Below are 11,795 nucleotides of genomic sequence, written 5' to 3'. Positions count from 1 at the left end.
ACTGCTTTGTCACAATCCAAATGCTGTAGCACTCAAGTGAAACTGAGTTAAAATAATCGGTAGCTTATTTTCAATCAAGTTAAGGGAAACAAAGGAAGCAGACGGACTTACAAACTCTTCAGCTCTATGCATTTGGCTAAATCAATTTCAGTACAACCTCACTATCTGCCTGAGCAACAACAGCTGGAATTACACTGAAACACTCACAGGCTACCAAGTCCATCACTGACCGGTCTAAGCAGCATGCTTCTTCCCCCTCATCGTGTGAGACAAAGAACCAAGACTGGTCTCGAAGTACAAAAGCACTCTGCTATTCTATAAGCATTCTTTGCTAGAGCTGCAAAGCACCTCATCTCCAAGTGACAGCTGCCAGACCGGCAGGAGCAAGTTGAAGAGGTTCACCCAGTGTACCGTAACATTAAATCAGAGCTCACATTCCCAGATCCATCCCCCTACACTGACCAGCAATCTTTCTCAACTCCGAAGGTGTCATCCAAAAATGAGTCACGCAGGGGGTGGCTGATCTCCCCAGTGCCACATCAGAAGGGCGGGATATGGCACTACTGATAAAACACGTTCTTCCCTCTATGCCAAATCCTGCAAATATTTCCTTGAACCATGCATGGCAGCTGTCCAGCCCCTGGCTGAGCCGTTTTCAACATGCACGGGAGACAACATCCACTGCCATCAAGCAGCCTAGGGGTAAGATTTCTGCAAGGGGCTCTTTCCATCCCTGTGCGCCAAGGCAGACAAGATGAGGTTCTTCATCAGTTCAGTGTCTCCAAGCCCAAGGATCTACTCTGTGCTTTCCAGGCACACTGCAAGCAGCCTACAGGTTGATAAGCCCTAGTTCAAAAAAGGCTGGGCAGCGCTGCACATTACTTCCTAAGAAGCAAGGGGAATACCAACAAGAACAAGGCTGGTTGTGAAAGAGCAAGCTGCAAGCCAGACAGCTCCAGAATGAAGTCATTCTACTTCCCACCCTTACCCGGAGGGTCCCTGCTGTGCTGCAAGGATGCTCCCTCACCCTGCCCACCAATAAATAAAACTGCAAAGCTGTATCTGGGGACTGGATCTGCACCCCTGAGAGCTCGCCTCACTTACCGCCTCTTGGCCTTGCATTCGGACCCTGAAGAGTTTCACAGGCCGTGAGCCGAGGTATCTGGTCCTGGTATCAGAAAGATCGCCAGTAACGGGATCCAGAACAGTTCGCAGCAGCACACCGTTCTTGACATTAGCAAATCAAAAAGTTAGATCAAAATTACAGATAACTACCTAGAGCTATTATTCAAAACAGAGAGACAGTTTCTGAGAATTAAGTGTTTGTTTTCCTAGCTTCTGGTACAACTCTCTTCTACAACCATGCTATATCTAAATTGGCTCTTAATATTAAAAATCATAGCTTCTGCACACTCCTACGGGGCAGAAGGAAATTACTGTAGAACAATCCCTGCACACCCCCCAGAAACAAAAAAAGCCAAAAACCAGACTAAGCAGCCAGGTACATCACATAAGCCATAAAAACCTGAGTGCTGATTCCAGATCCTAATCCCTCTCGGTACCCAAAAATTCATGCTGCTTAAGAAGGGCTTGCATTCTGACATCAAACTTGAGGCATGTGAAAGAACCTAGATTACTTTTGATTATTTTTACCACATGTCGAATTGTCAAAACAACATTTTTTGGTCGAAGATCACAGAGTCAGTACTGGATGCAACAAAAAGCTGTGTAACAGCAGAGCTATTAGAGCAGAGCCTGTGGTTCTGGGCAGTTACTTCTTTGATACTCTGCCCTACAGGCAGTTTTTCTAAAGAACTGCCCAACATTTCACCCAGAAACATTTTTTAGAACATGCCCTCTTTCTGGAAAGGGAAAAGCATAATTTGTTCTATATGAAGTCTGGGTTGTTATGCCCTTTTAACAGGCCTTAAGCCTAGGAATGTACGGGGAAACTTGCACCTCTATGAAGTCACCCAGTGAATTCCCCGGTCACAGTTTTAAGCATGTTGTAACAAAGAGGGAGCAGTCAGGCTGTGTGTCACACTGCATCATAACAAGGCTATTTTAGCAATCCATCCTTCAAGCGAAAGCTCACCAAGACACGCCTGTCAGTACCAGGCAGGCACCTCTCACCTGCAGTCCAATGTTCAGGTATAGAAAGCCAATGGAGCCTCTCTCCCCCAGCTCGTCCTGCTTCTCTGTGCCACCCATCTCCACAATGCACAGTGACTCGGGCTGTGCAGGAAGGGCCTGCATACTCAGCGGCTGCAAGCAATCCTGTGGGAGACGGACAAGAGATACCACACCAGTCAGCAAGGCTTGGCATGGCAAAAGGGGATTCAAGCTTCATCTAAGGAGCTTAAAGATGCCCTTTTAAATCTCCATAAAGAAGTATTCAGCAGAGAAAAAAAAGAAAAAAAGTCACAATAGACACTGGCTCTGTGGATTTTGGCAAGCAGGAGTGGTAGCAGCCGTGGGGTTTGGAGAAGATAAACTGGATCCTTCCAAACTGTTCTAGCACAGTTTGCAGCTATTTGGCATGCAGAGACCTGAACAAAGTTTATGTTACTTCAGTCATCCTTTAAACACTCATCTGTTGCACGCAGAGGAATAATAATGCTGGTTTGCTGCTGTCCCACTTGCAAAATGAGTCTGCTCTTAGTACAGGTATAAACAGTGAGACGGGGAGGCAGGGGCAGGAAAAAACCCAAACCAAAACAAAAAAACCCCAAGAAAATGTTTTCACATCCTATCAGCTGAACTTCCAAGCATGGGTGAGACTAAATAAAACAAGGAAATCTGTTACAGGTTAGGATCAAGGGCTGTGCTTCCTCCCAGCCAGCAGAGAAAAGCCATGCAACCTATTCATTCCTGGCCATCCACCTGAATACAGAAAGACAGCCTGGACAGACACAGCCCACCTCTGGAGTACCCTTCTGAACACTTCAAGCCAGTAAGAGGCAGAAACAGCACAGCTACTCACTGAAGGGTCAAGGGAAATAATTCTGACAGTGTTGTCCACCAGCCCAACAGCAAGGAACCGGGAGCGCTGCTCCCCAGGGGGAACATTGGCCAGGCTCATGCAAACGACGTCGGCCGACATCTCCTTTCTCTCTGTGTACTCATTCAGCTGTCCTGACTGAGGAAGAAAAACACAAGAGACTTATTAACTAGCCAACGGGGCAAACCAGCACCAAAACATCCCTCCACACCTCCCCCCTCACCTTTATTTAATTGTTTATTTATTTTTAAGACAGTGCTTTGGATTTTTTGTATTTTTTTCAACCACTTCTTTACAGCCCTATTTCAGCTACGATTGGAAGAACCAGCTTAGCAACAGGGTTATGTACACAATTTCCAGCCTCAATTACGAGCTTCAGAGTTTAATCAGTTGTTAAATCATCTCAGACAGATATAGTCCAGATACTTTGATCTATCTGCTCTAGAAGGATGCTTCACTACAGAATCCTTTCTGCAGATTTGATCAAGGTTTGATCAACGATCAATTTCTGGCATACCCGATACTCTGCTTTGCTCTTGCAAACTCATTCACACATTAACATACATACCGGGTCCATCTCAAAGTAAACCAGTTCTCCTCCAGTAAGTGCTATCACTACTTGTCTCTGGTTCACAGCACATTTCACGATGGTTTTCTTTCCTGGTGTCTTCCATTCATTTACTCTCTTATCTGCTCGGATGTGTCGGATCCCATCTGGATAAACCTGAAGGAAAAAAGGTCACATCAACTCTCTATTTACTATCCCTTCACAATTCCTATCTCACTGATAGTTCTGACACAGAAAAAGCCCGAGGCAAACACTGCTCCTGGCAGCGGTGATCCAATAGCCAGCAACAGGCCTAGCTGCAACAACTAGCATGCAGTCAGCTGGAAGCACTGCATCTTCAAACTACAGCAAGGCACTACTGAGCACGCACCAAAGGGGACAGGACCATCTTCATCTGGTCCAGCTTCACTTAGCAGGATATTATAAAAAGGGAAACGCTGAATTAAGTGTCATTCTCTGCCAATCCACACCTTTAGACAAGAGGTATGTTGCACTACAGCTGTGCAACAAGAAGAGAGTGGCAGACGTAAGCAGACATGCCAGAAGCAGCTTTCCATTACCTGTACCAAAGCATCATCACCAAGAAGAGAGCAGGACAAGGTGGGTGTAGTACCCAGGAATCCAGAGTCAGTCACTTCTTCTACAGTCTCTCCGATAGACAGCACCAGTGTGGCATTTACGAAGGACACGATGATATAGGCATCAAATTCATCTAGTCAAGGGAGACAGGGAAAAAAGGGTGCTGATTAAACAAATGGAAGGTCTCCCAACAAAATTAGCAGTCTGACAGATGTCTAGCAGTTACTCTTCAGCAGAATTCCTGTGATAACTACATCTGCTGGCAGTATCATGCAAGTTCATTCTAGGACACGCTGTCCAAAAGCCAGCCACTGCAAGACCCCAAACAAGGCAAGACTGAGCCAGGGATCAAATGATGATCCAGATCCAGAGACAATTTGTGATACTCTGGATTCTGGCAAGCAAGACTCCTGCCTACTTTTTTCAAAGCCAGCACAAGGTCTAGAAGCCTTTTAGACACTTGCCCCATCTCACACGAGGAGCTGAATCCAGATTTAACACCCAATGAAGTCAAATTAAATACTCCAATAATCTGAACACGTGGAACCCATATGCAGAAATAGCACCACGGATGCTGCAAACAGGAGGTTGCAGGATCACATCTCTATCTAGTATCCACATAATAAAAGGCTGCAAAGAACGATTAGGGTGCATTGCAGCAGAGGAGCTCAGGGTTAAACTGCTCTACCTTCATCCAGAATCTCAACTAGCTTACATACACACAGCCACCCGTACAGTCTCCTGGGATGAGAAACAATATATTTTTAAGACAGAGAGCAAACATTGACCTTTACTTCTACTGGAGTAAGTGACAGGATTACAGCTACTCTCTTCAGTACTGGCTTCTCTCAAAGGGGACAGCTTAGGAGAGTACAGTAGCTTGGAGGTGGAAGAACTATGCTAATCAAAATAGTCTTAAGAGCTCAACTGGAAATAGGGAAGCTTTTCAGGAAACACGGTAGTAGGACTGGGTAAAAAGGAATGCCTTGGTTTACTGCTGTCCATTTGCATTCTGCAGAAAACAACAGGCATCAAAGGGGGAGAAGAAAGTCTCATTAAAACAGAATAACAAAAGCAACAGAAACAATGAAATCTGTTGGGAAACGAAGCCAGGAGTCTCAGTGGAAAAATAAGATTCCCTCAGAGAAGCAACTCCACTTCTGCTGCTGTCATGCAAGTGCCATTTCTTAAAAAGAAAAAATCCCCCACTTCAACCCAGCTCAACTTCAAACTCAGACTTATGTACCACAGCACAAGACAATTAGCAGAGTTGAGGGTGTAAGAGAACTGTCACAGCTTCTGCCCTCGAGTAGACTTTCTCCGTAACTTCTAAATGTGGGTGACTACATGGAGAAGTGGCTAATGACTCTCTAAGCAGGAAAAGAAAATAGAGAACTCTCACTGGGATGAATACAATATGCCAGTAAATACCATGCAGCAGCTTAAAGAAGCTGAACCGGTTAACTGAAACAAATGCGTCAGGAACTGATCCTTTTCTTATCCACCCTGTTTAGAGGGAGGTGTTGCCAAACCTGCTGTGTCACTTTTGTAACAGAAAGTTCTTACATACAGCTGAAAATATGCAAGTGAAAAAAACCACCATTCTCTCCAACATCTGGTATACAGACCACAGCTCCGATTAAACTGAAAAGCTTTGTATAATTAAAGCAATTCCAGCAGCGGTCTGTGGCTCTGTTACTACTCTATTAAGCGGTCACAACCTATAACCTCCAACATGCTTCCAAACCCCACAAAGAGGAGCGGGTCCACTTGGGGAAATGAGAAAACAAGAAGAACTTGCACACAGAAACTCATTAGTAACGCCAACTATTTAAACACTTGGCTTAACAGGAGAATTTCTCTTAACCTTAACAGCAGATGGTAAGAGATCAGCAAGACATACACCGTTACACGCTGGTTATTTTCTACACTAAATAGCAGCCTCTCGTAAAACCTGCATGAATTCTGCAACACCAGAAAAGAATTCCTCGATCGCTATAAACAGAGATTCTAGCAGGCCACAGGCTAAGTTATTTAATTCATAAATATCCTGTAGACAGGATGTTCTAAAAATTCCACTTCAAAGACCGTCATTGCTTTCCAAACTTCTTGAGAGCTGCTGCCTTCCTCCCTGGGGGCTGTCATTCTCATGACAAACCCTGATGTCCCAGCTGGAGGCCTGACCATGTGATTTGGAGCAGGACAAAGGACTCCCATTTGAAAGCGAAACAGATTCCCTTAGTCTTACTCTAAACGAAAAAACTCATTCCTACCTCTTAATACTTTTTTAGCTCTCTATTTTCACTGGCTTACAGTTATATTAGAGTGTGCCTTTAAGTCTGTGTCAATAATAGTGACAAGTGCATTTCTGCCTGAAGTCCAGTAGTGTTGCTTAATGCCCCTCTGCTGGAGCTTTTGAAATAAAGGGTTTGATTTACCAGAATTAAGTCAGTGAATAAGACTCATTCATCTAGATTCAAACAACACAATTTTGGTTTAGAAAATATAGCAGCCTAGTTGAAATTAAGAGGACTAAATCCCTGGGGCACACTGGGAAGTACTCTCAGTTAGAAAAAGAAAAGTTCTATAGATTTTAATATGAAAAGATATCTACTTAGCTCTGCACAATCCCAAGCATACGATCAGGCTGCCCCGAGTTTTGAACAGATAGACATTATTTTGTATGCAGACACAAGACTTCAGAGATGCTTGTTACCGTTCTAATTGCTCCAGTTAGCTCCTTTCAGCGTGTAACAGACATTTTAATCACCCTGAAGAACCACAGCTGGACTCATTCTCCTAAGCATTCAAAGTTTTCTGCAGCTTCATGCACATTGTGACCAGTTATGAAAACATCACATTTCAGTCTATGAACTCTGTATTACTGTCCTTTCTGTTATGTCATGGATTCAGTTTGAGTCAGTCCATGAGAATTCCATTCCTATACGCTAGTCCGTGCCCGATACAGTTTTTTTCACACTCTGCAGCATCTCAATTTGCACAGATACAAATGCAGTCACCACTAGCTCTCAGAGGAGTTCAGAGAACCAAGAGATGAGCGGTGACAAAGTTCAGGATTATTCTCACTTAAAAGATACTGATGGGATGACAGCACTTGTTCCTGGCCTTCTGTTTACTACTGCATGGAGACTCGGCAGCTGTGACTCACTGCACATGGCTTTTCATGCAAGAGTGCCAGGTAGGGAACGCAGACTGTTAGCTCTCAGCAAAAACATCTATCTCCACAGCAAAGCACATAGCCGTCTAGCTCCCCAGACCTCAACATTCAACTGCAAGAGAGGGTTTGGTCCAAGTGCCATCCACTTCTGTCTGATGGGCAGACGCATTCCATAACCACAGGGCATTCCCATGCTGGCAGTACCTGCAGGTGCTTCAAGCACACTTGATCATTTTCTCTTGGGAGGTCTGTACAAAGCAGCTGGGAGCCAACCCTCTGTCTAGGAAGGGAGCTGAAAAAAACCCTGAAATGTGCACCTCTGATTTTAGCATGAACTGACTGTTCTGCAGAGACATGGTTGATTATTTTGCTCCCCAAAGACTGTAAGATGGAACAGAAGCTGTACTCTACTCCTCAGCTACTGAGCTACAAAGGCAACAATCTCCGACTATACAACAGCTTCTAGAATTCATTTACTGGAAAGCTTAGCATAGAAGTAGCCCCACGATTTTGGGATTCGCTGTGGTTAACCTGTGGGACAGTACAGTAGCCCCTAGCAGTAGGTACACACCTGTGGTGATCAGCACCTCCACCACCAGCCACCTGTGGAAGAAAAAAAAAGGCTTGGTATTGGTAGTGTGTATCACCACGTACCAGCCAAGGTTAGTATTTGCTTTGAACGCTGCAAACCTGTACGTGTTTTACAGAGGCCTTGCAGCACCCACACACCGTGGCACTGAGGCAGAGCCAGGCAACCTGACACTGCACACTCAAAAAAACCAGCACTTGGGCAGTTTCAAGATCAGATAGATACACGTTTGGAAAGGTTCTGCAGCCTTTCTGATTAAACCCCACTAAAACCATTCCTGAATTCAACCAGTTGTAACTTGGGGATCAGTTTCACATCACTTTAAACCATATTCAAAAAGTAGCATGGTTCACAACAGCTACAGATTCCAGCCTTTCTGAAATCATGGAGATGTTCATGCTGGAATCTGGAGAATTTGGAAGGAGGAAAAAAAGACGAGGCAGTGAGACTGACTGTTTCATGTAGGTTAGCAACAGTCCTCCATCTCCTGAAAAGTCAAAATCATCCTCTGGAACCCCAAGATAAAAGGTTTTAAAACTGTAAGGTGATGTCAGAAGCCTCCATCTCTCAGAGGGCGCAAATATTACCAACTCCTTTTCCACAAGGCAGGAGCAAAGGTTTGTCTCTAACAAACCAGAATGCCTCTTTTCAGAAAAGCACCTATTTTTCATATGAACTGTGGAAATACTTGTCTTCTGACCCTTCTGTGTCTGGGGAACATGAAGCCACTTCATGCTCTAAGTTCCTTCCATGCTGCTCAGACAGTACATGAGCCTCAGAACACAAGCAAAGGAACCGACAGCAGGTCTTGGATGGCAAGGTAAATCCCACAGCAATGTTTGAAATTCCCACAGGGTTACTGGCTCCCTGGAAGACACACGACTGTGACTGCTTAAAACCAAGATACCATGTCACCACAGCAAGCTAAGGTCTCCACTACAACAATCTGGCACTTCTGTATCCAGTGCATAAACATACAGCAAGTCTTTGCAAGATTTATACAAAGCACTGCCTCAGAAATAATCACTGAGACCGTCAGTACCCAGAATATATTCCAGGCTTTTTAGGTGTTTATGAGGAACTCTGTTCTCACCCGCAAGAGAAAGGCAGGACAAGGGACTATTTCCTCTTGTACTTTAGTAAGGCAAACCCGTTATTTCAGATCGGGGGGGGGGACGGGGGGGACGGGGACCCAACCCAAAACCAAACCCATAACCCAGTATATTCTGCCAATTTCAAATCCTGACCTTCCTGGAATCAGCCGCATTCCATACACTGCTGGGATTTTGAATAGGGAGCGTGTCCTAGCCCAAATAGACTGTTTTCTTTGCAGATATGCAGAGATGGAAATAATAAAATACAGGCACTGTTGCTGATTTATCTTCTTTGTTCCCTAATTTGTATCCTACTCTCTCACAGAGAGCTGATTACTATAGCTGTCAACATGCATATAAAGAATAGCGAGTATGTTGCAACAAAGAGCTTAATCATTGCCTGTTGATGTCGGAGCGAGAACTTATGGGAAGTGGGAAAGGATAAGAAGTTCAGCAGCTTCAGGCAGCAAATGTACAGCTGACACAGCGTATTGGGTGATGGATGCAGCTGCAGGCAGGTGCTTCTTTGTCAACGGGAAGCATGACAACCCTAGGGGACCAGAGGGTGGCTTCTAAATACAAACAGGGGGCTGCTGATTCAAAACACAACTTTTGGGGATGGAACACAACCATGATGCAGTACCTTCCCTATCTCCTTGGCCAGAAACGAAAAAAACACCCAAACAAACAAAACACACCAAAAAAACATTATCATCTCCCTGTGCTTTATGAAAATACTTCATACCTTCAACATGTCTCCTCACAGTCCATACAGCATTGGGGTTACCAGGCAGCTCTGAGACTGCCATTTCAGATACCTACAAGTAAACAGGAACAAGGTTCTTTTGCAAACAGATGTTTACACTTACTACAGTAAGTCACCAAACCACCAGCAGTTTTTAAGCTTTCCCACAACTGGGCAGGAAAGCCAGTAATTCCCAATTCTGACGCTCTCTCCTCATGCAGATGTGCTATAGGATAGAATACATTTAGCAATGATACAGCAGCATTACAGCTGTGGATGATCAGCATTAAAACAAGGTCACCCACCCCCAGCAAAGAGATCAGAAGCAGCTGGCAGACACCAGGAATGTTCCAGCTCAATACACTCAAGTATCAGAAGAGACAAAATGCAGGTGGTTGGAATAAACTGAACAAGAAGCCTTTGAGAGTGCAAGAGTAAAGAGTACAACCCTTCTATTTCCAAGAAGCAAGCCTAGAGTAAGTTGTTCTCCAGGCTATGGCAAAAGGAGAATCCCTTCATATGAGCACCTTATTTGAAGGATTTTTTTCCCCCACTGCCCTTGCCTCTCAAGCTGTTTTTCTGAAGTGCTAGAAGTCTTACCTCAAGTCCATGTCTTAGAACCCTCAGAGATGACCGGGGTCCCCGACCACAAGCCACATACAACTGGGGTGTGTCTTCATTGGCCAAATCAGCTATCTGCGTGGAGAAATAGTGTCAAACAATATCCACAGGAAGAGAAAATAAAATGAAACTATAGATGCCGCATTATTGCTTTAAAAATGTTTCTCTCAAACACTGAAAATAGTGAAGATGCCATGGGGTGTACCATCTGCTGCCCTGAAACAATGTCAAGTTTTAAGCAAACCCTCAGCAGAGCAGAGAACTGGTCTGATGGTCAATACAGAAGCACAGGATGGCTGGCTGACACCCTGTGTCTGGATATATATTTATCACCAAACGAACCAAAAGCTGCCAGGCCAGCTACCAGTCTTAGGCAACTGTCTGAGAATTTACCAGACTTGCTTTTCTACCAGCATTTACTATAGAGCAGTATTTCTGGAAACCTAGGATAACGAAGCTTTGGTGACTCCGCTTACACACAAACACTGCAGAAAAGCAAGGAAAAAGTCCTGCATCTACAACCAATTCCTCTGTAAATGAGAAAGACTTACGTAGTGAATGGGAGCTTGTTGATGGCAACATACCTGACAACACAGAATAGGAGACAAACTGTCCAACTCATCCACCAGCACCAGGTTCTTGAGTGGTCGTGGCTGGAAAAAGAATGTGTCTCCTTCCTCAAGAGGCATGGCAGAAGAAAACTCCGGCTCCTCATCATCATCACCCAGGTGAGCTATCTGGTACAGGTAACTTGAGAAAGAAAGCAAGAACGACAGTACATTCAGTGCAAAGCTCATGTAGCCTTCTCTAAGTAAGGCTTAGCCAAATATTCAGGTATTGGGCAGGAGAGAATCCTTCTGTACGTTATACAGCTATTAAAATTTAGCCCAAAAGATCATCATCTTCATGATAGAATATTTAAAGGGAATCAGAGGCCTGCGAAAAAAACCCCAACAAAAACAAAAAAACCCCCAAAAACCCACAAACAAAAAGATCCACCACAACCACCCCCCTCTAAACCTTTTCATTTGTAGCTGCTGCTAGCAAAGGTATCTCAGAGTTTCAGTGTTTTCTCTTGTTTACCCTTGAGCCTTTCAGATATTCTTGCATTAGAGCCAAAGCACTGACAGCTGAGGCCAAAAGCAAGGCCAATGGCTAAGACTGCAACCCTGTAACTACCTATTTTACTGGAATACTCTCCCTATTTTTAACTGCATTCCCTATTCCATTTTATGAGCCTAAATATCACAATGATCAAGTTAAACTTCAGAGGAGAACAAGTAAAAACAGAAAGATAGACTGATTTACTTCCTGGTTTTAATAAAGCTCAAGTGAATATGGCTTCCTTGAGCTTCGTTTATACAACCTAATTCAGACTCACTCCAGTAAACTGGCTGGAGCTCCCTCAGGTGGCTGACTG

At 44.3% G+C, this 11,795-nt stretch overlaps 1 protein-coding gene across 1 annotated transcript in view; it reads right to left on the bottom strand.

Moving 5' to 3' along the window:
• SF3B3 (splicing factor 3b subunit 3) overlaps nucleotides 1-11,795 on the bottom strand; it is a 30,629-nt gene that overhangs the window by 10,988 nt on the left and 7,846 nt on the right. The window contains exons 9-16 of the mRNA XM_040615281.1: nucleotides 10,960-11,125; nucleotides 10,355-10,450; nucleotides 9,755-9,827; nucleotides 4,130-4,281; nucleotides 3,570-3,725; nucleotides 2,984-3,139; nucleotides 2,134-2,277; nucleotides 1,105-1,227 (exon numbers count right to left, since the gene is read on the bottom strand). Coding sequence (XP_040471215.1) covers nucleotides 1,105-1,227; nucleotides 2,134-2,277; nucleotides 2,984-3,139; nucleotides 3,570-3,725; nucleotides 4,130-4,281; nucleotides 9,755-9,827; nucleotides 10,355-10,450; nucleotides 10,960-11,125 — 1,066 coding nt within the window. The remainder of the gene's footprint in view (nucleotides 1-1,104; nucleotides 1,228-2,133; nucleotides 2,278-2,983; nucleotides 3,140-3,569; nucleotides 3,726-4,129; nucleotides 4,282-9,754; nucleotides 9,828-10,354; nucleotides 10,451-10,959; nucleotides 11,126-11,795) is intronic.

Source organism: Falco naumanni, chromosome 15 (assembly GCF_017639655.2).
Source record: "Falco naumanni isolate bFalNau1 chromosome 15, bFalNau1.pat, whole genome shotgun sequence".
Taxonomy (NCBI): Eukaryota; Metazoa; Chordata; class Aves; order Falconiformes; family Falconidae; genus Falco; species Falco naumanni.
Note: the sequence above shows the minus strand (reverse complement) of the source record. Positions and strands in the feature narration are given on the sequence as shown.